Source organism: Pelophylax lessonae, assembly GCF_965119305.1.
Source record: "Pelophylax lessonae genome assembly, chromosome: 11".
Classification (NCBI taxonomy): Eukaryota; Metazoa; Chordata; class Amphibia; order Anura; family Ranidae; genus Pelophylax; species Pelophylax lessonae.
Window position 1 is genome coordinate 208,847,273 of NC_138778.1, and position 27,372 is coordinate 208,874,644.

At 45.5% G+C, this 27,372-nt stretch overlaps 1 protein-coding gene across 1 annotated transcript in view; it reads right to left on the reverse strand.

Annotated features, from left to right (window-relative positions):
* The window catches only part of RTEL1 (regulator of telomere elongation helicase 1), a 314,420-nt gene that overhangs the window by 165,067 nt on the left and 121,981 nt on the right, over positions 1-27,372 (reverse strand). Inside the window, exons 20-23 of the mRNA XM_082271526.1 lie at positions 26,232-26,309; positions 16,849-16,926; positions 16,623-16,769; positions 11,856-11,971 (exon numbers count right to left, since the gene is read on the reverse strand). Coding sequence (XP_082127652.1) covers positions 11,856-11,971; positions 16,623-16,769; positions 16,849-16,926; positions 26,232-26,309 — 419 coding nt within the window. The remainder of the gene's footprint in view (positions 1-11,855; positions 11,972-16,622; positions 16,770-16,848; positions 16,927-26,231; positions 26,310-27,372) is intronic.

Consider the following 27,372-nt stretch of genomic DNA (forward strand, 5'->3'; position numbering starts at 1 on the left):
TTTGCTGTTATAATGTAACCAAACAGAGATGACCACAGACATGATTTGACATAAGTTTGCATCTGGAAAGGGCAAAATGGATAAGTGGACTTATCCTGAAAGCGGCTTACAAACATTAGATGCCTGTCAGTAATGCATGTACAACTCAGTCACTGAATGATCTTCCGATAAAAACTTTTCTATAAACATGAATGTTTTCACTGCATGAAATAGCATGCTTATACCTATGAAGAGGGTAGAGCTGTGGGGAACCAGCCTGTCTTGAGAGAAACAATAGCCATTACCTTGAAAACTCCATCCCAGCTGCTCAATTTTCCCAATAGTAGTCTTGGCCAGGGAGCTCAGCTAGAGTGCTGGAGGTGCCTTCAAACGTAAGGATCAGTGGCGGCTCGCAGCTTCAGTTCCCCCGCGTGGCGGCGCCTTCTCGAGTCTTCCTCAGTCCTCCCGACTCCCGCCTCCTCCCCAGCCAATAGCATGGGGTTTGCCTTTCGGCCAGGAGGAGGATCCGTGTGACAATAGCGAATTTTCATTCGGTATTGTCACACAATGGGTGGGCTCGGGTAGCACTGCTCTGCGCCCCAGGTCCACCCTTTGCTGAAGCCCATTAGAGCCTCTGGCTCTAATCAGGTGATGCAAAACTCCATGCGTCCGGCGCCACATATGTAGATTAGGGGGGACCAAGTCCTTTAAACAGCAGCCTGCAAAACCTTGCGACCGAAGGAAGCATCCGCAGATGTCAACACATCCACCTTATAAAACTTTGTGAACGTGTGCAAAGACGACCAGGTAGCTGCCTTGTAAACCTGCATCACTGGCGCCTGATGACAGAAGGCCCAGGAGGCACTAAGGGCCCAAGTAGAGTGCGCGTTAACAGGGAAAGGAGGAACCTGACCCTTAATGGAATAAGCCTGAAACCACAGTCTGTCTAAACCAGGGGTGTCCGAACTTTTTTTAAAGCGGGCCAGATTTGATGAAGTGAACATGCGTGAGGGCCGACCATTTTGCCTGACATTCTTTGGACCATTAAAATTAAATGCAAATTACTTATTTTATGCAAAGTTTATTGCAAATGGCATACTTTTCCATTTTGTCACATGGATGACAAATCTAAACAGGTGTTATGCCAGTATCATGGAGAGGGCGCTGGTCCTGTCATACTAGCGCCAAAAGGTATTTGTGTTTTTCTGTGCTCCCTTATCAGGCTAAGTCTGAGGCCATATTGAGCAAGGGATATAAAGCTGGTGTGGATGGGCGGTGGGTGTTAACATTAGTGTATTCACAAGTAACATGGGCGTTGAAAAATCCAGAGATGCCAGTGGTCCTGAGCAGCGCTCTGGGATTCACAGGGGCCACCACAATAGATTTTTCCAAATTACCTGTGGGGCCATATTAAAGCGGCCTGGGGGCCGCAATTGGCCCGCGGGCCGGACTTTGGACATGCCTGGTCTAAACTATCTGGAAATGGTCGCAGCAGAAGCAGCCAACCCTTTGCGAGGTCAATCCATGAGGACAAATAGGGAGTCTGACTTTCTAAAAGACTCCATAGCTGCCAGGTACACCCTTATTGTCCGAACCACATCCAGGGAATGCAAGGCAATTTGCTAAGGATATTTAGGCCTGTGACACAGGGTGGGCAACACGATTTATTTTTTCAAATTCAAATCAGAGACAACCTTTGGAAGGAACTACGGACATGGACGAAGAACCACTTTATTCCTGTAAACCACCAGGTAAGGCGAACAAGACAGCGCTGCCAGCTCAGTAAACCTGCGCGCAGAAGTAATAGCAAATGAAAAGGCCACCTTCTGGGACAATGTAAGCAGGGGAACCTCCCAAATGTTTTCAAAGGGAGGCTTCTGGAGAACCAACAACACCAAATTGAGGCCCCACGTGGCAATGGAGACCGCACTGGGGGAACCAAGTGTCTCACTCCCTGGAGAAAGGTACGCACCAGGAAGTGTGTGGCCAAAGGTCGTAGGAGGAAGACCGCCAAATCCAACACCTGGCCCTTGATGGTACACAAGGCCAATTTCTGTTCAACCCCCCGTTGAAGGATGGTTAAGATCGAAGCCAGCGAGAAGGAGCAATCCACCTGCCAATATTCCACCCCGGGAATGTGCATGGCGGAGAGAGCTGGAACTAACCATTCTGCCCACCTTAGAATGCCGGCAACACTTCTTGTGCCCCCTTTGTGATTGACATAAGCCACGGCCATGACATTGTCCGATTGAATGCGCACTAGACAACCCTGAAGACAAACCGTCCAATGATCCAGACACAGTCTGATCGCTCGGAGTTCCAAGACATTGATTGGGAGTCTGGAATCTTCCAGGGTCCAGAACCCCTGAGCAGAATGCTTGCCGAGGACGCCTCCCCAGCCAGACAGGCTGGCATCCGTGGTGACCACTGTCCACTACAAGGGGAGGAAGGAAATTCCCAGCCGCAGCGCCGGAGAACGAAGCCACCATATCAGGGACTCCTCCGTGCCCTGACTCAGCCGGATCAGATTGTCCAGACACTGCGGAGTCTTGTCCCATTTGGTCAGAATCTCAATTTGCGAGGACCTCGTATGGAACTGTTAAACAGAGCCCCCTCAAAGGTAGAGATGCCTCCCAAACCAGACAGGCTGGCATCGCTGGTGATCACTGCCCAATACAAGAGGAAGAAGAATTTTCCCAGACGAGGCGCCAGAGAACGAAGCCACCATATCAGGGACTCCTTCGTTCCTCGACTGTGGAGTCTTGTCCCATTTGACCAGAATCTCCCTTTTCCGAGACCTCATATAGAACTGTGCAAACGGAACCGCCTCTAAAGTAGACATCATCCGGCCCAGCACCTGCATGCAAGTCCGGAGGGATGACCATCTGCTGGACAGCAGGAGACAATTGCAGCCTGCAATTTCTGGAGTTTGTTCAGAGGAAGGAGCACTGTGGCCAAGGCCAAGTCCAGAGTCAGGCCCAGATAGTCCAGCTTTGTAGATGGAACCAGAGCGGACTTCTGAAAATTCAGAATCCAGCCCAACTCCCGCAGAGTTCGTATTGTGATCTCCAGGTTCTCCACCAGAGCAGAGGGAGACTCCGCTAGCAGAAGGAGATTGTCCAACTAGCCCAGTACCGTGATCCCCCATTGGGGTAGAAAAGCTAGCAATTTTGTAAAGACCCGAGGAGCGGATGCAAGACCAAAGGGTAACGCCACAAACTGATAATGCTCCTCTCCCACAGCAAAACAGAGAAAACGCTGGTGACTGGCACATATTGGAATGTGAAGGAAGACATCCTTTATATCAATAGTTGCAAAGAAATCCCCGACGCAGGGATGCCACCACCGTTCAAATGGACTCCATTCTGACTTTCTGTACCAGTACAAAACAGTTTAGCACCTTGAGGTCCAGGATTGGACACACTTTGCCTTCCTTCCTGGGAACTGTGAACAGGTTTGAGTAAAAACCGTGAAAATTTTCTGAGGACTGAACCGGGACAATCACCCCTTGAAGAAACAGGTCTTGTACCGCTCCAAACAGGGCCTGTAAGCGGTCTGGGGACAGGCGCAATTTGGAAAGAAAAAACATTGCCAGGGGACAAGAACGAAACTCTTTTGTAGCCGGACGGAATGACTTAGTGGACCCACTTGTCTTGCACCTGGGAAGTCCACGGGTCCGGAAACCAGAAAAGACATCCCCTTCCCCATTCCTGATACTGGTAAGGGCGCACCTTCATGCAGAAGGAGCCTTGTCCCCGGGTCTGGAGAAGCCCGATCTTGGCTTGCTGGACCAGGTTCCTTTGGATCCTCCAGAAGGATCTAAACGATCCCTAAAGGCTTCGAGCCCTTGTCAGTCGACCCTAAGGGATGAAAAAACTTGTTAGGAGCTGAGAACCTCTACGACGAGGTTCCTTGCCCTTAGTAGCCTACAGAAGAAAAGTACTCTTACCCCCTGCGAGACCTTTAATGCTGTCATCCAGGGTAGTTCCAAACAGGTAATCTCCTTGAAAAGGAAGATCAGTCAAGGCCTTTTTGGAAGTCTGATCTGCACACCAACACTTGAGCAAAAAAACACACGAAGGACCAATGCCAAAACAGAGAGGCAAGCCATCAGGGGAGCCGCTTCCAAAGAGGCATCACAAAAAACTGCAGCCCCAAGACCAGCTGGTCCGCCAGCTCAGCAAAGGCAGGTGGGAGCTGTTCCCCCTCCAGGTCATGGTGTAGAAGCTTAGCCCACTCGGTCAGAGTTTGCGACACTAGGGCAATGGTGAATACCAGCCTCATTGCCGAACCAGCTAGAGTGTACATATTGCGGGCCACAGCCTCCGCCTTCATGGTTGCCTTGTTCAACCTGGAAACCGGGGGGGTCCACTACCAGTGGCACAGTGCACTTCTTAAGAAGGGACTCCTCATAGGGATAACGACTAGTAAAGCGCTTAGGGACCCCACGGGGGCGCCTTGGTCGTTCCCTCTCTTTAACGACAATTCTGTCAAAATAGGCGGGGAGAGGAAACACCTTTGCCACTTTGGATGGCTTGCTAGTACCAAAGGGCCCCTGCCCCTCCGTGGCAGCTTCAGCTGCGTCCTCCATCTTCAGGGTCTCATGCACAGATACAATCAGTGCATCCACCAGCGCCTTCTTGTGTGCGGTCGCAGACATAGAGGAATCATCCTCACTATCAGAGGATTCCAGGCGTGTGGTTTCAGACCCAGCAGGGTGACCCACGTCCGCGGTGGCCAAATCAGATTTAGGATTAGATGAGACCGATTAGGCCGGGGAAGGGGGGGGGCACTTTTTGCTAACCCCTCGCCCGCGAACCACCTCCACCTGGGACACAAGGGACTCCAGGACCGCTGTCAGTGCATGGATGGATGGTTGGGGCCCTGAGGGCCCAGCAGCCTCAGAGAGGGGATCTGGTGGGGAAATGTGCTCCAAAAACTCCATGAGTCTCCAGGGGGACCGCACAAAAATTGTAAAGCACTGCTAAGGGAAAACTCCAGACACGCTGGCAGCACCACCCAGTCGCCAGGCACAAAGCACCAAGCGATTCTCAGCAGAAAGGGAGATGACCCCACCAGACTCACCACCCACAGAAACAGGCACCTGAAGCCACCAGGTTAATCTGCACCACACGTGCGGCGATCAGGAAGTAAAATGATTCAGGAGTCAGCCCCAGGGGAGGAGGAGGTGCTCACACCACCGAAATCGCTGCCCACAGGCCTCCACTGTCATGGCCGCCACTATTTCCAATGGCAAACCACAACAAAATGGCCACAGTGTATAGAAACACACAAGCTACAACAAAATGGTGATCCCGCGTGGCACTATGAGGCATACAGGGATCCAGGAGGAAGACCAGGCCTCAAGGACAGATCCAGGCAGGTTGGGGGGGGGCCTGGTAGGAGCCCCCATCAGGTACAACCCCCCTGTCCGCACAATTGATCATCCGGTCGCCGGCGGCATACCCCCCTGGCCCCCATCACCAGTTAACGCCCCGCTCCCATCACAGGAAAGTGGCCAGACCACCCAAATAGCCCCAGCTTGGAGGGGGCAGAATGAGGGATATGGCAGGGTGGGGGGTGCCTGCGGGAAGGAGGGGAAACCAGGGGTTCAACCGTCCCAAGGAGGGGCCCACGTCCACCCCAAAACCCTCCAGGGGGAGAGGGGGGACAGCTACTCACTATACCAGGAACCAGATGGTCACTGCTCCAGACAGAACCCCTCTCCATCGAAACGGGGGGCTGTCGGCCAGGAGGAACGCTGCAACTCGGGCAGAGATCCGGTCGTATGCGACCTCGCGAGGCCTTTAACTAGTCGCTTGTACGCGTCGAGGCCGACCTATCACAGAGCTGAGATCTGCGTGCACTGGCTGGCCAGACTGGGGTGACCACTGGATCTAGATTATCCAATTATCCAGCCCATCGCCCAGTCCGGTAGTTGATTGTAGATCTCACAGGAAAAAATCCAGGAGAAAGAAAATTTCTATCTACAAAACTTTTGCCAGGACCAAAGATCCCAACAAGGAAATAGGTCCCTACGCCCTAGGCAGAAAAAACTGAGTGGCTATAACAGAGAGAGGGAGTATACCCCCTGGGACTGCCCATGGGTGTAGCCAGGATTTTTTTCTGCCTAGTGTCCTACTCCTGTAGGGGGCAGTATACCCAATGGTTATGAATATCAGGAGCGGTGTCCATCGATGAACAAAATAGAAAATGGGGAAGTGAGAAGGGAGAGACACACACACAGCTGCGGGGGAAAATCTGGACGGTGGACTAAGTGAGAGAAAGCGTGTATTGTATATCCCATGCCTGGACTTGCCTCCCTCCCACCCTATCCAAACCATATTTATTCCTCAAATGCTTTGGCAAATGCATGTAAACATGCATTTGGCTCTGCCAACAAAGGAAGGAGCAAGAGAAAAATATTGATCCCAATATGTTTAGCAAGCCTTACAGGAAGTTGTGTGTCAGAAACCTCTCCCCCAGGGTCAGAATTTATATCTTACATAAACTCGGAGCTGGAGACTTCCTGTAAAGTTCACATAAATTTCTGAGATACTTCTGAAAATCTTCTGCATAACCTAAACCAATAACCAGTTCTTTAATAAGCAAAAGTGACAGCTAGGAGCGTGTAACTGTTCTGTACAATTTCCCATTGGTATTTCCTACACTGTATCTGTGTTCCCAGAATGCAAATGAAGGACATCTGACTGACGGGTCCAATAGAAAGATATTGTTTCACAGTCAACTTTGAGGAAATAGATGGAGGAAAGAAGTCAAATGAAATATCTGATCACCTGATCCACCAAGAGTAAGCATTGCAAAAAACTTACAAGGTGATTTTTACAGCATTAACAAGGAACTAAAGACCCAAAATAAATATGACTAGGAAGCAGAGTGTTCTTTGGAAGAATAGAATGAATGAATCTAAAGTCCCTTCTGCCCAAAAATGTCTTCCTTCTGGCACCTAGCAATTTCTATTTTTTCTTTTGTACACTTCCTGTAGTGCATTAGGAGTTCAGTCTACAATCTGCACAACCTGCTGGGAAGTTTTAAATCCAATACACATGCTCAGGTCTTCCATCATCATTGGCTGCGCATTGGTGGAGCTGAAAGATGCCAGACCTGAAAGAAGACCAGCAGAAGATGTCAGCATTGGAATGAGGGGGGAGCATGGATGCTGCATCCTCGGAGGAGTGTACAATAGAGGGTAAGGCTGGCCATGGACTGTTCGAATCTGGATTCCTGCTGCACTGGCTGAGATTTGAACTGTGTGTGGGCAGATAATGTACCAAGTTAATTGATTGATCAACTTGGGTACAACCGGTCTGCTGTAGCCACTAGCAATAATCACTGGTCTTTTGGCTTAACCTTCCTGCCCCCGCCGGGAGCAGACAATTGCTCGGCAGAAGGGATTCCCCTGTCAGCACTGTCTGTATTGATGGGGGAATTGTGCAAATTTCTTTCCTGCAACCTGTGGTTACAGGAAAGAAATTTGCACTGTCAAACCACTTAAGGACCAAGTCTACTTCTGACACATGTTGTTTACAAGTTAAAATCTTTATTTGCTAGAAATTTACTTAGAACCCCCAAACATTATATATATATTTTTAACCAAAGACTTTGGAGAATAAAATGGTGGTCGTTGCAATATTTTTTGTCATGCGGTATTTGCGCAGTGGTCTTTCAAACGCAATTTTTTTGGAAAAAAATAAATTTCATTGCAATTTAAAAAAAAAGCAAGCAGTAAAGTTAGCCCAATTTTTTTTTTGTATATTGTGAAAGATGATATCACATCAAGTAAATAGATACCCAACATGTTACAGTTTAAAATTGCGCACACTTGTGGAATGGCGACAAACTACAGTACTATAAAATCTCCACAGGCAACGCTTTAAAATTTTGAATGGTTACCAGTTTAGAGTTACAGAGGAGGTCTTTTTCTAGAATTATTGCTCTTGCAATCGCGGCGATACCTCACGTGTGGTTGGAACAACATTTTCATTTGCGACTTACGTATGCGTTTTCTTTCCTGTGCAAGCTCATGGCAATGGGGGCGCTTTAAAAAAAAAAAAAAAAATGTCCTATTTATTTTATTTAAATTTTTTATTTTTAGCACCGTTTTTTAAAAAAAAAATAAAACTGATCCCTTTTATTGCGGTCGCAAGCAATGTAAACATCCCTTGTGACAGTAATAGGCAGTGACAGGTACTCTTTATGGAGGGATTGGGGTATCTAAAAGACCCCAGACCCCTCCATTGCACATCAAAGTATTAAAAATGCCAAAATTGGCATTTGTGAATACGGATAGTTTTTTTAAATCGGTGCTGTTAGCAGTCGAGTAAACCGGAAGTGACGTCATGATGTCGCTTCCGGGTTACTACATCGGAGACCCAATCAAAGCCGAATCCGGCTTTGTTCGGGACTCCAACCAGCCGGTGGTCATGCCGGCTGGTTGCTTGGGTCTCCAGGTGGGACGGGAGACAAGGGCAGAGCCACAGAAGACAACGGGAGGGGGAGGGGACGTCCCATCCCACTTGCCGGGATAACAGCCAAGCGGCTGCTGAGCCGCATCAGCTGTTATCTCCTAAAAGCCGACCGCCGGCTCTAAAATAACTGTATCGGGTTGATGCCTGCCGCTGCAAGCCGAAGTACAGGTATGTCGGTTTGCGGGAAGTGGCTAAGCACTGTCTAAAGGGCCATACACACTATAAGATTTTCTGAAGACTTTTTCCTTCAGATTTACCTTTTCTATGTAGTGCAAGGGCCTACCAGATTGCATACAAATTGAAAGTCTTTAGGTTTGATCTCATATTATATGGTTTTGGTTAAGTCTAAAGGAAAAAGTCTTCAGAAAATCTTATAGTGTGTATGGACCATAAGTGTACCATAATGCACAATAGAGGATGGAAAACTACCACCCTCTCCACAATGCTGTCTTCAATTGTGCTCCTGCATTGTCACAGGGCTTTCTGATGGATACTACGCAAGTGGCTATCTTACAACACACATTACACAGGCATTGTTCACTGTTGTCACCATCAGGAAACACGTCCTAAGAAATTCAATGCAGTCATGCAAGTGTAGTACATATAGGCAGTAAGTGGCTGCAGGAGATCAGCAGCACTGAGATGCAACAAAGGACAAAAAAAAAAAGTGAAAATAGCATTTACTATCACTATTATCATGAGAGAAGTCCCGCTTTCATGGAATTTTTCTGGGTTTAAGCGGACCCATATAACAAATACAGTAAATCACTACTTTACTGGATTCTAGCCAAGCATGTGTTTAAGATATAGGATAGGGTGTTTGGGTAGTTTCATTTGATTTATAGAATAGAAAGTGTGCAAGTGGGGTTGTGAACGGCGCTACCATTTAAAAGTTAGGTGCACTTAGTGAACAAATAAATACCGTAAGAAGTGGTATTAAAATGAATAAATAATAAAGTGCTGTATGTGCCTTTAAAATGAAATAAATATGAATTATAAAGTGCACATGTGACTCACAGTTTTTATACAGAGACCGGTTGTAGTGAGAAATATATCCTGTACCTTTAATAGTGCAAGGATGCAGTGCAAAGTGCAAGTGCAAAGTAATCACGAAATTTGAGAAAGGCAGTGACTTTTATTTCAAATAAAATATATCAAGTGCAGTATACATCCGATCTCAAAAACAGGTTAAAAGTGATTATATATTACAAAGAAAACTATATAATATGTGTTGCAGTGAGCAGAGGTGAAAAAATTAAATAAAAGAGCCGTTCAAATGTAAAAGATGAATGAGAAGGCTCCGGGTTGCAGACACCAGCGTGACCGCTAGGTTTCGTAGCCTGTATACAACCTGGTATGGCTTTTTTGCTGGGGGGATATTGCTTAGGGGCTCCTCTGCTCCTTCTGATTCTTTGGTAGCTTGTATAGTCCTCAAAGAAAAAAGTAGAGAAGGAAACCCCCTGGTATCATATCCTAAATGTATGCAAAACAAATGCGTATAGTGACTCACAGGTGGAGATGCAGGCTGTCCGCGATCAGTAATGTTGTTTGCCGGGAAGCTTCCGTGTTCCACGGCTCTGGCTCCGGGTGCCGGAAATGACGTAATGACGAAGACTCCGCCCTACGCGTTTCGTCAGAGGACGAATCTGAGTGCAAAATCTGGTGCAGCTGTGCATGGTAGCCAATCATCTTCTGACAGCTTGTTCAAATAAAGTGATACTAAAGTCTCGTTTTTATTTGCCTAAAAATAACAAGCATGTTATACTTCCCTCCTGTGTGCACAGAGCAGCCTAGATCCTCCTCTTTTCGGGTCCCTCTTCGGCTCTCCTGGCCCCTCCCTCCTGACGAGTGCCCCCACAGCAAGCAGCTTGCTATGGGGGCACCTGATCAGACGCTACATGTGTCCATTAGGAAACGAAGCCACGGCTAGGTCTCCCTCCACCTCTCTCCTCATTGGCTCACTGACTTTGACTGACAGCAATGGGAGCCAATGGCGCCCAGCTGCTGTCTCAGCCAATGAGGAGAGTCCCAGGAAGCAGAGTTTCTCCTGTAACATTGCTGGATAGAGATGGGCTCAGGTAAGCATTAGGGGGCTGCTGTACACAGAAGGTTTTTTTATCTTAATGCCTTCAATGCATTAAGATAAAAAATACTTCCTCCATTACAATCACTTTTAACTTTATAAAAAAAAAAAAAAAAAAAAAAGAAAAAAAAAAGGAAGCTGATTTCTGTGCAGAGCTGCACAAGATTTTGCATTCTCCAGTTTTAGTAAATCAACCCCTCTACACTTCAGGAATTAAGGCAAAAATGGGGTACAATGCCCCCCCCCCCGGATAAATGGAGGTACGCACAAATTCAGAATATTAGAACTTTACTACCTCAGGCATTATGCAAAGGTGACGACCTGTTGCCAATAGAGAAGCTATCTGGCTCCCCAGCTGGCAAGCCCCACAGTAAATGTAGGGTGTACCGTATCCTTGTAAAGTAGGCGGAACCTAAAAAAAACCTGTATTTCGGGAAGTGGGAGCAGGACTTGAACACGGTACTAACTGCACCCCAGAGGATGAAAATATTAAAATTGGTGCGTTTCTCTACAGTAAACTTGAAAACTATGTTTTTTAAGCTACTGGCGAGATGCTTCTCGATGCAGACAAAAGCATGACAGTTTGGGACAGATGCCTTCTCCTATGTTGTAGGGGATGCAATGCGCCTGGAACCTTTGCACATATGTGGTGAAACCGCACTAGAATAAATGTTTTCTGGGAAGGAGTAGCTTTAATTATCCAAGATATTACCAGGACAGGAGATACTCATGGAGCCCTAGAGAGAGTTATTTCACTGTACTGAAGTACCCGTGATGGCGTGATCCAATATAAGAGGTCTCTTCTGCCCCATTTATAAAATGTGGCTAAAGGGTTGATCCACAGGTATTGGTGTTCACATAAAATCCCCTGTCTGAAGGAATGGCTTTTAAAAGTAAATTATACATGTAGTGCAGAAGAAATGATGCATACTATATTTTAAGCTATCTGGAGGAAATGGCTAACATTAAAGCCTCATTTAGACTTACTGTTGGAGGTAAGTTAAGCCACATTTTTGTCATCTTCCACCGCCCCATACTTGAGCTGCAATAGGCAGCAGACAGGCTGTGAACGGGAATCTTCATGCCCACGGCAAATTTGACCTGACTAGTACCACCCTTACAAGTCATGGGGAAAATTTTAAAAAATATACATATAGAGCTAAATGTGTTCTACTTCTATATATAAAACCTAATTCACATAGTGGGCAGCACCAGCCCAATCAATATTGAAGATTAATAAAGGATGAACTACAAAAAGAGTGGCATTTACAACAATATAGGTTTGCCAATTTTTTTTTTTTTACCTGTGATCACACAAAAAGATGGCTCCATAGTCTTGCCGATGTCGAATGACTCTGCCAATGGCCTGGTTTACAGCACGTGAAGCCTGCTGACGATACCAGTCCTGCCCAGACAAGTACTGAGGAGAGAAGGTACAACAACACTTATCTGATTGCTTAAAAATTATATTATCATTTAATTAAAGAATGGCTTTAAAAAAAAAAAAAAAAAAAAGGGACATCGTCACCTTGCCCAATCAGGTTAAAGAGACAGCGTCTGTGCACAGGCAGCCAAGGCCCATCATATGACAACAAAGTGACTTCACTGCTCTTCTTAGCATCTGACACCAGCCAACACTGTTTTTTGCACTGCACTGGAGGAAGAGCAATGGATGTACATTGGCAAGGTCAATCAGGGGTCTCTTGCAAACACACTTTGACAAAGTCTCTTTAATTTAAAAGTGAAATGGTCATTGAGCTGAGCTGGTTTACTGTGCTGTATTTAAAGAATTCTAGGTAGTCTTGAGTCTTCATGCCCTTTGAACGTTGAATGTACCGACTGAAACCTAGTGGTACAACTCTTACACTATGCATATTGTGTCTATAGTTTCTGGTGTCTCTTAATTGGGACGTATGTTTTAGTTTCTTTTGTAAACGGATATCCTTGTAAAATGAATCTTCTTTCCAATTGCAACTGTTTTGTATGTTTACGACCCATGTTCGGCCTAGTGCTATTGGAAATTATTTTGAACCTGCTCAATGCAATTTCTAAATAAAAAAAATTAACAAAAAAATAAAAGGAGAACATTTTATTTTTTAAGCCAACTTCAAAGCCAACTTTGACAGACTCGGTAAAGGAAATATTTAGATCAAGCTTTTATTACTCTGTATAACCCAGTTGGGGAGATCTAACCTCACTTCCTGTCCCTGTGACCCTAAGATCTCATGCACACTGGACCTTATAAAAAAGCCAGTAATGTTGGGTGTAAAAATGCTGATAAAGGCTGAATAGCAGCATTTTTACAGATGAAAAACTCCACTTAAAACCCACTAATGCTGGGGACTTTTTCCAGCCAGAAAACGCCAGAAATTGCTGATACGCCAGAAACTGCTGATTAAACCCTATGTGTGCAAAGACACATAGGATAACATGCTGGGGAGTTTACTAGCTTCAGAGAAATGGGATTTTTGAATTCCCAAAAAATACATTTCTCTGATGTTCCTTGACTGACACAGCTCCTGATCTTCATAACCATTGGGTTATACTGCCCCCTAGAGGAGTAGGGCACTAGGCAGAAAAAGAATATGGCTACGCCTATGGGCAGTTCAAGGGGGTGTACTCCCTCTCTCTGCTATAGGTACTCCGTTTAGTTACAAGCAGTGTCAGAAGGATTACAACTCCACAGAGTGGTGAGTGCTATGTCCGTCAATGAACATCAGAGAAAGGGATTTTACGGTAAGTCAAAAATCCCATCTTCTCGTTTGTTTATTGACGGACACAGCTACTGATCCTCATAACCATTGGCATGTCCCAAAGCCTTTTTTAAAAGTGAGGGGTGGGAACAGCAAAAAGAAATCCCAAAGTTAAACAGTAGCCAACCAGGCAAAAGGGGCTCAAACAAAACCACTGGAGCCCACCTGAAAAAAACAATACACCATCAAAGAGTATCAGGTCCTCTAAACAGCAGCCTGCAAAAGCTTGCAGCCAAAAGAAGCATCTGGAGATCTTCCTAGAAGTAGATTTTCCTAGCTTTGAACAGTGTAGGAATCACTGACTCAGAAAAACCACTATCCTTCAGCACCTGGCGTTCAACAGCCAAGCCATCAAAGCCATAGACTGTAAAGCAGGATGGAGGATTGATCTTTGGGACAGCAGATCCTCCGCGAGAGGAAGCCTCCAAGGAACATTGGCGACCTGCTGCACCAGATCGGCATACCAAGCCCGACTAGGCCAGTCCAGAGCCACTAAGATGACCGGAATCCCTTCCTGCTGAACTGAGATGACAACAGATCCACCTCTGGGATGCCCCACCGGAGGCACAACTGATGAAACACCTCCAGAAGAAGGGACCACTCCCCTTGGTCAAACGCCTGCCTGCCGACTGAAGCAATCCGCCTGCCAGTTTTTCACCCAGGGAATGTGTATGGCGGAGAGGGCTAGAACGAGCCGTTCTGCCCACCTTAGAATGCCGGCTACCTCCAGAACCGCTAGGACACTTCTTGTGACCACCTGGTGACTGACATAAGCCACGGCCGTGGCATTATCCGATTTAATGCGCACTGGACATCCCTGAAGATGATCCGTCCAATGGCCCAGACACAGTCTGATCGCTCGGAGTTCCAATACATTGATCAGAAGCCTGGACTCTTCCAGTGTCCAGATCCCCTGAGCAGAATGTTTGCAGAGGATGCCTCCCCAGCCGGACAGGCTAGCATAGCTGGTGATCACTGTCCAAGAGGAGGAAGAATTTTCCCAGAACAAAGCCACCATACCAGGGACTCCTTTGTTCCCGACTGCGGAGTCTTGTCCCATTTGACCACGATCTCACTTTGCAGGGACCTCGTATGGAACTGTGCAAACGGAACCGCCTCTAAGGTAGACTCCATCATTCCCAAGACACGCATACAAGTCCGGAGGGATGACCATCTGCTGGACAGCAGGAGACGAATTGCAGCGTGCAATTTCTGGAGCTTGTTCAGAGGAAGGAGCACTGTGACCTTCCAAGACCGAGAGTCCAGAGTCCGACCCAGATGGTCCAGCTTTGTGGACAGAACCAGTGCAAACTTCTGGAAATTCAGAGTCCAGCCAAACTCCCACAGAGGTCGCATGATGATTTCCAGTTTGTCCAACAGAGCAGGAGGAGACACCGCTTGCAGAAGGAGGTTGTCCAAGTAGCCCAGTACAGCGATCCCCCGTTGGCTTAACAAAGCTTGCACTGGGGCTAACACTTTTGTGAAGACCAGAGGAGCAGAGACGAGACCAAAGGGTAACGCCACAAATGGATAATACTCCTCTCCCACTGCAAAGCAGAGAAAGCACTGGTGACTGGCACATATTGGAATGTGAAGGTAAGCATCCTTGATGTCGATAGAGGCAAGAAAATCCCCAACGCAGGGATGCCACCACCGTGCGAATGGACTCCATCCTGAACTTCTGCACCCGCACAAAGCAGTTCAGTGCCTTGAGGTCCATAATTGGACGCACCTTGCCTTCCTTCCTGAGAACTGTAAACAGATTTGAGTAAAAACCCTGAAATGTTCCGAAATCGGAAACCGGGACAATCACCCCTTGAAGCAACAGGTTTTGTAGCGCCCCAAAACAGAGCCCTGTAAACCCTGTAAGCGGTCCAGGGACAGGCGCAAGTTGGAAGGAAAGACCCTTGCCAGGGGACAAGAGCGAAACTCGATCTTGTAGCCAGACTGAATGACTTTGTGGACCCATTTGTCTTGTACCAGGGAAGTTCACGGGCCTGGGAACCAGAGAAGACATCCCCTCCACCCCCCCCCCCCCCCATGCTGAAGGAATTTTGTCTGTTGGTCTGGAATAAAAAAAATTAGAAAAAATAGTTGCAATCTGTGTCCCTACATTTGAGGTTTTTCAGCACGTTCTGTCCTGACCAGAAGTGAGAGGAAATAACCTTTAATGGGGGGGAATGCAGTACAAACATGACAAGGGATTTATTCCTTCTCCATTTCTTTCAAAACTACAAAAAAAATGTTTTTGCTACATTTGGGATTTACCCTGTTTTTTTTATAATTATTTTTTGCAAATTATATTGTTAATAAACATAAATGGAGTTTCTGTCACAGATGTACAGTGAATGCTGGTCTTTTACTTCCTCATATGTCCATATAAGCTAGCAGAGGGATGAGGATAGATCCATTTTCTAATGCATTCAGTATGTGTTATGAACAGTCCTGAACATTGCCTATAATGGGTGATGGAACAGGGTCTCTTAAAGGTACCCATGGGCAAGAGATTACAGTCAACTAATCAGGTATTTTTTGATGATCTCACATTGTAATCATTTAAACCAGTGATTATCAACTTATGAGCGAAAAGAGACTTTGAATGCCTCCCTTACGTCACCTAAGGGCCACAATAATGTTCAATATATGTAATGCTTGAAAGGTCTGTCAGAAACTGCAGACCAAATAGGAGAAAATTGGGGTCAAAAAGTGCTGACAGGATTGTTGGCTGTGGATATGCTACAGAATACAATATAAAAATGGGAACTTGTTGCACGAGGCTAGTAGAAATCAATGCTTTTACCTTAATCAATGTTCCCACTACATACTTCTGAGGCCCGAGGGTCACACATCATATACCAAAGGGCCGCAGGTTGGGCACTGGCAGGGCTGCGGATAAGCCAGCCCTCCTGTACTGGGCCCGGGCCCCATAAGTTCAAAAGGGGGGTCCGGGGACCTGCAGAGGAGGGTCGGCTGTACTGTTTTACTGCAGACACCATTCCTCTTCTGCCTTCTCCTGCAGCACTGCCAGTTTCTCCTTTTCTTTCCCCCTCCAACTGCAGTGCAGGAGGATTGGTCATAACACGTGCCCTCTCTATCTGCTCTCTGGACCCCCCCCCCCCCTCCGTGTGCCCCTTTCCTCCACAGAGCTTCCAGGCTTCCCTCCTCTCCTGCCACCAGCTGCGATGGGCACACACGGATAGAGAGCGGGGGAAGGGACCAGTAAATATGTAATTTACTGTCAGGTAGGCTGTATGGGGCCCGTGATTGCTAATAGCAGCCCTAGGCACCAGGGATCTAAACGTTGGAAATTACAAGTACCTTCCCAGTTGATCCCGCTGTTCTCCTCATCTCATCCAGAAACTGCATCTTCAGGACCACCCGAGGGTCCATTCTTGGTGGAAAAGGAAGTCCTGTGATTATTACACCACGGCCATTGGCATCTGCAAAATCCAAGCCCTCGCTAGCCTGAAAATAGACAGGGGCGTTAGTACAGCATGCTTTTTGAACTGTCTCAGTAGTTCAATAAGCAGGCTGTTTCACACACCTTTCCACGACACACAGCCAGAAAAGTGGCACCGCTGCCGTTGGGAGCTTGTATCTTCTCATAATACGCATCCATAATCTGGAAGACAAAAAGGCAGCATGTGAACGGACAAAAAAAATGAGACACCCACAATGCAGGCCCTTATAGTGTTTCTGAAGACAAAACCTTTTTTCTTTGTTTGTTTGTTTTAAGAGTGGCAGAGGTTAAAACCTGTTTCAGAGGTTGCTGAACTCAACCCGATAGAACACCTTTGGGATGAATTAGAGCAGAGACTTATGAATTATAAAATGCGCTTCTGGAAGAATGGTCAAACATTTCCATAGACACTTCTAAACCTTGTGGGATTATGGTGTGGATTTTTTTTTTCAGGGGTTGGGCTTGGCCCCTTAGTTCCAGTGAAGGGAACTCTTAGGGCGTCAGCATTATAAGACATTTTGGACAATTTCATGCTCCCAACTTTGTGGGAACATTTTGGGGATGGCCCCTTCCTGTTCCACCATGACTGCGCACCAGAGCACAAAGCAAGGTCCATAAAGCCATGGATGAGCGAGTTTGGGGTGGAGGAACTTGACTGGTTTGCACAGAGTCCTGACCTCAACCCAATAGAACACCTTTGGGATGAATTAGAGTGGAGATTGTGAGCCTTCCCATCCACATCAGTGCCTGACCTCACAAATGCCCTTCTGAAAGAATGGTCAAACATTCCCATAGACACGCTCCTAAACCTTGTGGACAGCCTTCCTAGAGAAGTTGTAGCTGTTTTAGCTGTAAAGGGTGGGCCAACTCAATATTGATCCCTATAGACTAAGACTGGGATGCCATTAAAGTTCATGTGTGTGTAAAGGCAGGCGTCCCAATACTTTTGGTAATATAGTGTATATATTTTCACATCACTTTGGGTTATTAGGGCGATATGAAGGTGCAGCTCTCTGTTAACTCATTACACTTTAGTTAAAATAAAAAGTGTGCATTTGAAAAAAAAAAAAAAAAAAACAGCAAGCAAGCAGACAATTTATTGCAGTTACCTGCCTGTTCACAGTGTTCTGTAGAATATACACTGTTATATTCTCCGTGTTGTGAGAGACACAGGACTCTGGTCTGGAACAACGGATGTTTATTCAGGACTCACTGTACACTACAACATGCATTACAGGACAGCTCTGTATATCAATGCATCTCTTACATGTCTCGAAGATGGCCACTCTGCCCCTTGACCCTTGTCATCACTCCTGGGTGGAGCCAGCCTTAACCGCTTGCCGACTGCGCACAGTATATTTACTGCGGCAGTCAGCCCCGGCCAGGCAGAGTGACGTAGATCTACGTCGCTAGCCTGTCACTGGCTTTTGAGCCAATAGTGGGCTCGTTCACAGAGGAGTCCGCGTGTGTGACCGGTGGACCCGATGTCCGCCGGTCACACTACGATCGTCGGTAGAGCGGGAGAAAGGTGGGCGGCTTATGTAAACAAGCCGCCTGTCATTCTCCCTGGTGTAAAAATGGAGATCAGACGGTTCTACTATGTAGAACCGTTGATCTCTGTTTTTACAATAGGAGACATGTCCCATCACAGTTAGAAGCACGCCCCTAGGACACACTTAACCCCTCCCTCTCCAATACAGTTAACCCCTTCCCTGCCAGTGTCATTTTTACAGTAACAGTGCATATTTTTAGCACTGATTACTACAGTAATGTCACTGGTACCCCCAAAAGTGTCAAAAATGTCAGTCAGGGGTCCGATCTTTCCGCCGCAATGTCGCAGTCCCGCAAAAAAAAAAAATCGCAGATCGCCGCCATTACTCGTTAAAAAAAAAAAAAACACCAAAAATGACAAAAATCTTTCCCTTTGTTAGTAAACGCGATAACTTTTGCGCAAACCAATCAAAATACGCTTTTTTGCGATTTTTTTTACCAAACATATGTAGCATAAAACAAATTGGCCGAAAATGTTAAAACATTTTGATTTTTACATTTTTTTGGGGGGAATTTCATAAAAAAAAAAGTGAAAAATATTGCTATTTTTGCAAAATTTACGCTTTTTTTGTTTATAGCGCATGATCAAAAAAAAAAAAAAAAATCGCACAGGTGATCAAATACCACCAAAAGAAAGCTCTGTTTGCGGGAAAAAAAGGACGTGAAATTAGTTTAGGTACAGCGTCGCATGACCGCGCAATTGTCCGTTAAAGTCACGCAGTAAAAAAAAAAAAAAAAAAAAAAAAATCGCAAAAAACCCCCTGGTCAGGAAGGGGGTAAAATCTTCCGGGACTTAAGTGGTTAAAGAAACAGTACATGTGAAACCCTTCAGGTATAACATACACTGAGCTGAGTATGTGCAGGTCAGTTTACACTCTTGGCACAGTGTATTAATGGCAGGATGAATGAACTCCTGCAAGTAGGCGGAAGTGATGTCATCCTGCATTGACCAATCAAGACAGTCGAAGCCCTAGCACCCAGAAAAAGTAAGGGAGAAGATGCTGGCACTGAAGGGAGACCTCACGGATGTCCGAGAGAGGGCATTTGCAGTTTAGTTCTGCTTTAGGAATACATAGTAGCTAAACAAGAACGATAAAAATGAACTTCCACCTTTGTAATGTATTTCATAAATTACTTTGATGCAACTTATGCAGTTTTCTGTTATACTCTATTTGCTAAAGATAGAAGTTTCACCAATAGAGAGTCAGGTATCAGTCTGCCAACATCCCAATGTTGACTGAAACAAATTATTCCCCCGTGGGAGTGGGGATTTTTTAGGCAGGCATGACACCAACGTAGACAGAGTAAAAATTAAACAATTTTATTAGATCATGTTAAAATGACTGGTACTAATATACAGTCAATATAAAAAACCAAAACAGATACAGTAGAATGGATAACAAGCATCTTCAAAACAATGTGCATCCTAGGATGAAGCATAGGTAGTACAAATGAACTCCATATCACCCGACGCGTTTCAGGTTACTATCCTTTCATCAGGGGTGTATGATAGGGAGATTACATACATTCATTTGCTTCTGCCAGTCTGAGGTGAAGAGGGACCGATGGCCATAAAACAATGGCAGATGTGTGTAGATGTTAGGAAGCCCCCACTAAGATGATGCATAGGAAAAGGGGGGTAGGGAGGAACCAAAAATAGTGCCACCGTGTTATTCCACGAAGATCCTGTTCAACACCAGTGATACTGATGTGCTGTGGATGCTTTCCGTATTAAAGATTAATCTAAGTCCTGAGGGGTTAGTGGACACTACGGCTGGAATCAGACAAGCTACTTCTGGGAGACCGCATATCAGGGCAAGGGATCAGATCCCACCTAGGAGCTCTACAATAGTGTGAGCTGACATACTGTCTCCCGGACTCTTAGATTAATCTTTAACCACTTAAGCCCCGGAAGATTTTACCCCCTTCCTGACCAGGGGGTATTTTGCGATTCGGCACTGCGTGACTTTAACGGACAATTGCGCGGTCGTGCGATGCTGTATCTAAACGAATTTGGCGTCCTTTTTTCCCCACAAACAGAGCTTTCTTTTGGTGGTATTTGATCACCTGTGTGATTTTTTGATCATGCGCTATAAACAAAAAAAGAGCGTAAATTTTGCAAAAATAGCAATATTTTTCACATTTTTTTATATGAAATTCCCCCCCCAAAAAAATGTAAACATTAACCACTTAAGCCCCGGAAGATTTTACCCCCATTCCGACCAGGGGGTATTTTGCGATACGGCACTGCGTGAATTTAACGCACAATTGCGCGGCCGTGCGACGCTGTACCTAAACGAATTTGACGTCCTTTTTTTCCCACAAACAGAGCTTTCTTTTGGTGGTATTTGATCACCTGTGCGATTTTTTGATCACGCGCTATAAACAAAAAAAGAGCGTCAATTTTGCAAAAATAGCAATATTTTTCACATTTTTTTATATGAAATTCCCCCAAAAAAAAATGTAAAAATCAAAATTTTTAAAAATTTTCGGCCAATTTGTTTTATGCTACCTATGTTTGGTAAAAAAAATCGCAAAAAGCGTATTTTGATTGGTTTGCGCAAAAGTTATCGCGTTTACTAACAAAGGGAAAGATTTTTGTCATTTTTGTTGTTTTTTTTTTTAACGCGTAATGGCGGCGATCTGCGATTTTTTTTGCGGTACTGCGACATTGCGGCGGACAGATCGGACCCTTGACTGACATTTTTGACACTTTTGGGGTTACCAGTGACATTTCTACAGTAATCAGTGCTATACATATGCACTGTTACTGTAAAAATACACTGGTGGTGAAGGGGTTAACTTTATTTGGAAGGGAGGGGCTGTGTGTGTCCCTAGGGGCGTGGTTTCTACTGTGATTGGCTGTGGCTCTAGCTGTAAGGACACTGATCAACGGATCTACATACCAGATCCGTTTTATCAGTGTCTTTGCAGCGAGGAGAATGACAGGCATTTTGTTTACACAAGCTGCCTGACATTCTCCCTCTCCCCCGCCGATCGCCGAGTGACCGGCAGACATCGGGTCCGCTGGTCACACGCGCGGGGGGGTCCGTGACCACGCGGGAGCGGGGGCGCGCGCTCGCTCCCTAGACCCTCACAAGCAAGCAACGTAGCCCTACGTTAGTTTGCCTGTGAGGGGCTGACCGCCGACGTAGATAGTCGTGCGGCGGTCGGCAAGTGGTTAATATAACATTTTCGGCCAATTTGTTTGATGCTACCTATGTTTGGTAAAAAAAAAAAAAATAAAAAAAAAAAAATAAAAAAAAAAAAAAAAAAAAAAAAATCGCAAAAAGCGGGAAAGATTTTTGTCATTTTTGTTGTTTTTTTTTTTTAACGCGTAATGGCGGCGATCTGCGATTTTTTTTGCGGTACTGCGACATTGAAGCAGTAAAGGGGTTAACTTTTTTGAGAGGGAGGGGCTATGTGTGTCCCTAGGGGCGTGCTTTCTACTGTGATTGGCTGTGGCTTGAGATGTATGAACAGTGATCAACGGTTCTACATAGTAGAACCGTATGATCATCATTCATACACCGGGGAGAATGACAGGCAGCTTGTTTACACAAGCCGCCTGACTTTCTCCCTCTCTCCCCAACGATCGCAGAGTGACCGGCGGACATCGGGTCCGCCGGTCACATGCGCGGGAGCGCGCCGCCGGTGGCGCGCGCTCGCTCCCTAGACCCTCACAGGCTAGCGACGTAGACCTACGTCACTTTGCCTGTGAGGGGCTGACCGCCTACGTAGATAGTCGTGCGGCGGTCGGCAAGTGGTTAATACAGAAAGCATCCACAGCACATCCGTACCACTGGTGTTAAACGGGATCTTTGTGGAATAATACGGTGGCACTATTTTTGGTTCCTCCCTACCCCCCTTTTTCTTTGCGGTGTGCATCATCTTAGTGGGGCCTTCCTAACATCTACACACATCGGCCATTGTTTTATGGCCATCAGTCCCTCTTCACCTCAGACTGGCAGAATCAAATTAATGTATGCAATCTCCCTATCATACACCCCTGAGGAAAGGAAAGTAACCTGAAACGCGTCGAGGTGATATGGAGTTCATTTGTACTACCTATGCTTTGTACTAGGATGCACATTGCTATGAAGATGCTTGTTATCCATTCCACTGTATCGGTTTTGGTTTTATTGACTGTATATTAGTACCAGTCATTTTAACATGTTCTAATAAAATTGTTGAACTTTTACTCTGTCTATGTTGGTGTCAAGCCTGCCCAAAAAATCCCCACTCCCACGGGTAAATAATTGGTTTTATTTGCCAAAGATGACAATTTAGACATTCTTTTTCCATTTAGACATACGTTTTGATTCTCAGGTGAGTCAGGCCTAAAGTGTCCATTCCACAATATTATTCCAGCATGCCATTGTTCTACCTCACTCTGCCAGACCCCTTCTGTGAAAACCACTTCCTACACCACTCCCCTGAATGAACATCACTCAAAGCAGGGGGTGTGGGTGTGCTGATTAACAGAAATGAAGTGACTTTATTAAATGATGGAGATAAGATGACAAACAGAGATTCTATAGAAGAGAAATCCTAAAATAAATATCATGAGTTGATGAAATAAGGCATAAGGTCCTCTTTAGAGGGAACCTGTGATTGCAGAATCATAGAAACTACTTGTTATAGATGCAGGTTGTGGGGAAGGAGTCTTTCTGATTACGCTACCTAGGTATGCACTGACCTGGAACAGAGAATGCGGGATAGGAACTGAGATTATTCAAACTTCCCTAGCGGCAGGCTTGTTCTAAATGCATTTTCCCATGCCGGCTGAAGCAACAGGTTCCCCTTCTTACAGAGCTTCACAGATACGTATACTTACCTTCCTTTTGCTTCCCCAGGGCTCTATTCTGCTACCGGGAGCGAAAGGAAAGCCATATGTAAACTACAGCTAGCTGAAGACACACAGGGCTATGGACTTCCCTGTGGTAGAACCGAATGGTCCAAAGCAATCCCATGCTTCTCCATACCCAAAAGTAACGGTATTTCCTTCAGCTCCCAAACCCAAAAAGCAACAGCAGGGGAGTGCCAGAACCATTTTTGCATATATTGTTTTTGAGCACGATAAAGCGGTAGTAAACTCCACATTGTTACTTTTATCTACAAGTAAGCTATCAATAAAGCTTACCTGTAGGTAAAATTATTGTACCCTAAACGTGCACCGTCTCATGTTTTTCAGACGGGGACATCACCAACGCATGGGCACTGCGCTCTAAATTGAGGGCAAAGTAAAAGTGCCATCAATCCAGAGCCCTGTGCCATGACTGTGACTTCATCGCGACTTGGCCATTCAAATGGCTGGAGCCTGCGAATCCGAAAGGAAGACCAAATGAAGGTAAAAGCCCTGTCAGCTGTGACAGCGCGCCGCTGGAGGGCTTCATTTTAGAGGCAAGTCTTTCATAATGTGCTAGTCTGCGATACATACTAGCACATTATGGCATTATGGCATTGAAGCTGGCCATACACTATCCGAAAAATCGTTCAAACACATTTTCGAAAAACGAAAAATCGGCCGTGAGAGCAGATGATCGTGCCACCAAGTAATGACCGAATTTCGAACGATAAATCGTTCAATGGACATAAATCCAAGACTAACTTATCTAGCCCTGTAAAGAAGAAATTGCTATACATACTAGGGCTGCACGATATTGGGAAAAAAATTACATTGCGATATTCGTTTTTCAAAGATATATATCAAGATATTTAACTGGGTGGAATGCAGAAGACACTGACAGTGTGGATTAGGCAGAGTCGGGACTCACAGTGGTGGTAGGAGGTAGAAGAATCCCCCCGAGTCCTGACTTCTCTCTGCCTAATGCTGTAGAGCGGCTGCTAAAAGAGTTCTATGCAAGGGGGAATTGCTGAACAAGGTGAGAGAGTTGCAGTCTGCTGTGGATCTGTGTCCCCCTGTGCAGCCAAGATGGCGGTCGGCACAGCTTGCTGAGGGATACGAGTACACTAGGGTCCTTTTTGTGAAGATTAGGAGGTCTGTGTATGGCTTTGGGGTCACCCAGGGATGGAGGCAAGTCCCGAATGAGTGCAGAGTAAGTAGGCCTTATTGGGAACCACGAGCGCGCGATCGCGCTCCGATCTAGGCAAGGCCGCGGCTTCTGTGCCTGTGTAGGCCTCAACTCTGCGCTCCTCAGAACGGAGTCTTTCCTCCGCAATACCGGGCAGTATTGGTCTCTGGTGCCTCGATGGGTCTCCCCAAGCTGTTTTTTCTCCCTGAATAGGGGAGATTTAGGAGGATTGCTGAGGATTCTGTACGGCGGTATCGGAGCTCTCACAAGCTGCGTCCGTCCCGCATGTCTTCCGGCCACTCCCCTTGCCTAATGCTAAATATCGTGTCTTCGGCGCTATGAATATCGCCCACGCCCGCAGAACGATAGTCAATATCCTATCGACTATCATTCAGCCCTAATACATACCTTTTTTTGAAGCCGCTCCTGTCTCCAGCGGCGGAAGCTCTACAGAGGAGACAGCCGACAACGGCTGGGAAATTAATGGGAAGTGATTTCACCCACAGAATTACTATGGGGCTTCCGTTGTCAGCTGCCTCTTCTACACCCGCCTCCACAATGAAGCCGCCGCTGACAGTTCAGCGTGGGACTGGACCGATTCGGCTTTAAAAGAGATATGTATCTATATTGCATGTTCTGATCCTATGATGTGTCACACATGTTTGTACTTGGTTTTTGGCATACCTGTAAATAAAGAATTTATAAAAAAAAAAAAAAAAATATGTAAACCGATTTCTTCTTTACAGGGCTAGATAGGTTAGTCTTAGATCGTGGATGTCTGTCGATTTAGAGATTCTAGTGTGTTAGAGTGGACTATAACTTTTTTTTAGTTAGACTTTACTACCGCTTTAAGATGCACATTTTAGGCAACTATTTATCAAAACTATAATTTCTGTAAAAAATACACTAAAGTTAATATAAAATTAAAAAGATAAGGGTGCAAGGAGTAAAATATACCATAAGCGTTTGTTAACCCAAAAAAAAAAAAACGCAAGCATGTTATACAGCACAGTGCCCATTCTATCACCTATAAAACCTGGCTGATCCTGCCAGTATCTACCGTTCCATCTGTAAACTGACCACTGTATATCATGGCTGCTGAGCCCTGACACCGTGGTCAGCCTCCTTCATCCACCGCTCTCCGTCGTCCTCTTTGCTCCTCTCCCCCCCCCCCTCCCTCCCTCCCTGCCTGTCCGCCCCCTCCCGTCCTGCTGCTAAAATAACTTTTATTCTTATAACTTTTATTCTCCTATATAATCCTCTCTGTTCCCTAAAGACAAGTGCTCCTGTCTCTGTGTTTTATAAAAAAAAACATGCAGCATTTACCATATTTCAGAGCGGCTGTCAGCGGGGAGAATCTCAGCCCTGCCCGCTGCATCTGTCAGACGGGAAGAGGAGAGATCCGGCCGGTCACATGATCACCGGGAATAGCTCTGAAATACGGTAAAGGCGGCATTTTGTTTAAAAAACACAGAGACAGGAGCACTTATCAGGGAACAGAGAGAACTATATAAAGAAGTCAAAGTGAGTTAGCAACCACTTTAAAACATTAAATATAAGCATACCTGTTAATCAGCGCTAAGATTCCCCAAATTGTTTATAGGCAACCCCTTTATAGAATCATCAATTTAGAGTTAACCATAAATGATGGCCCTAGAATTATTTCTCGAACGTCGGTGTTCCCACTCCCAGTGATATTAAATAGGTGTAGTGAAATCGTCACATCTGTACGAGTCAGTTTACAGGGCTGTGATATCATGCATGCCACTTACATCTGTGGCAAGAAAAGGGTTAAAAACCAGCCAGTGGTTCACTTTAGGTAAATGACGTGAACACAAAGGCTGAGCAGGATTGCTAGCAGCAAATATTTAGCTGTCTCACCTCAGTAAACGTTCCTTTGCCTCTTGGCTCCACAAACATCGGTTTAACATCATCAATTCGGGAGGAAAGTCCATTTTCCTGCAAATGAAATCGGTTTGAGTTTTGCAATTAAATGTGATAAATTACGGGAACACGGTACTGCAGTGGTAAGCGTTGTTCCCTTAGAATACTCAGGCCCCGCAGTTTATGTGTTTTTCCGCATCTACAGATTCCCTCCTGCAATCCAAAAATAGAAATGCATTGGCTCCTTTCTATGTCCGTAGACTTTGCATTCAGTGTAGATTATGAATATTGTAAGCTTGGACTCCGAAAAAAAGATTCTTGAAGTTGACCTGTGAGACCGGCTAGGTTGAAATTTAATTCCATAATTCATTCGTATGGAATTAGTTGATATCTATCTTGGCTTAGGACTTCTAACAACCTTTGAGATTAAAGTGATTGCTGTTGGATTCACATGGTTGTTTTTCTATAATCATTAATTTGCATAATTACCTGCTTTGTTCATCACCAATTGGAATGTTGCTGAGCGGTATGATCCTGATAATCCTAATGTGAACAAACTTTATATAATTATAATAGCTGATCTATAGTACTATTTGTTATTGGGTATAGTACTTTATATATCCCAGGAAGTGGTACTATAGGAGGGTAGCTTTGGTTATGTTGTTGTTATTCCCACAATTAATTGATGTGATAATTTATATGTATATTTTAACTGCTTCAATACCAGGTGCATTCATCCCCTTCCTGCCCAAGCCAATTTTCAGCTTTCAGTGCTGTTGCACTTTGAATGACAATTGTGCAGTCATGCAGCAGTGTACCCATATGAAAATGTTTATAATTTTTTTTTTCTTTTAGACAGAGCTTTCTTTTGGTGTTATTGATGAGGGTGCACTGATGGACATGGATGAGGCAGCACCGATAAAGTGCACTGATGGACATGGATGAGGCAGCACCGATAAAGTGCACTGATGGACATGGATGAGGCAGCACCGATAAAGTGCACTGATGGACATGGATGAGGCAGCACCGATAAAGTGCACTGATGGACATGGATGAGGCAGCACCGATAAACTGCACTTATGGACATGGATGAGGCAGCACTGATAAACTGCACTGATGGACATGGATGAGGCAGCAC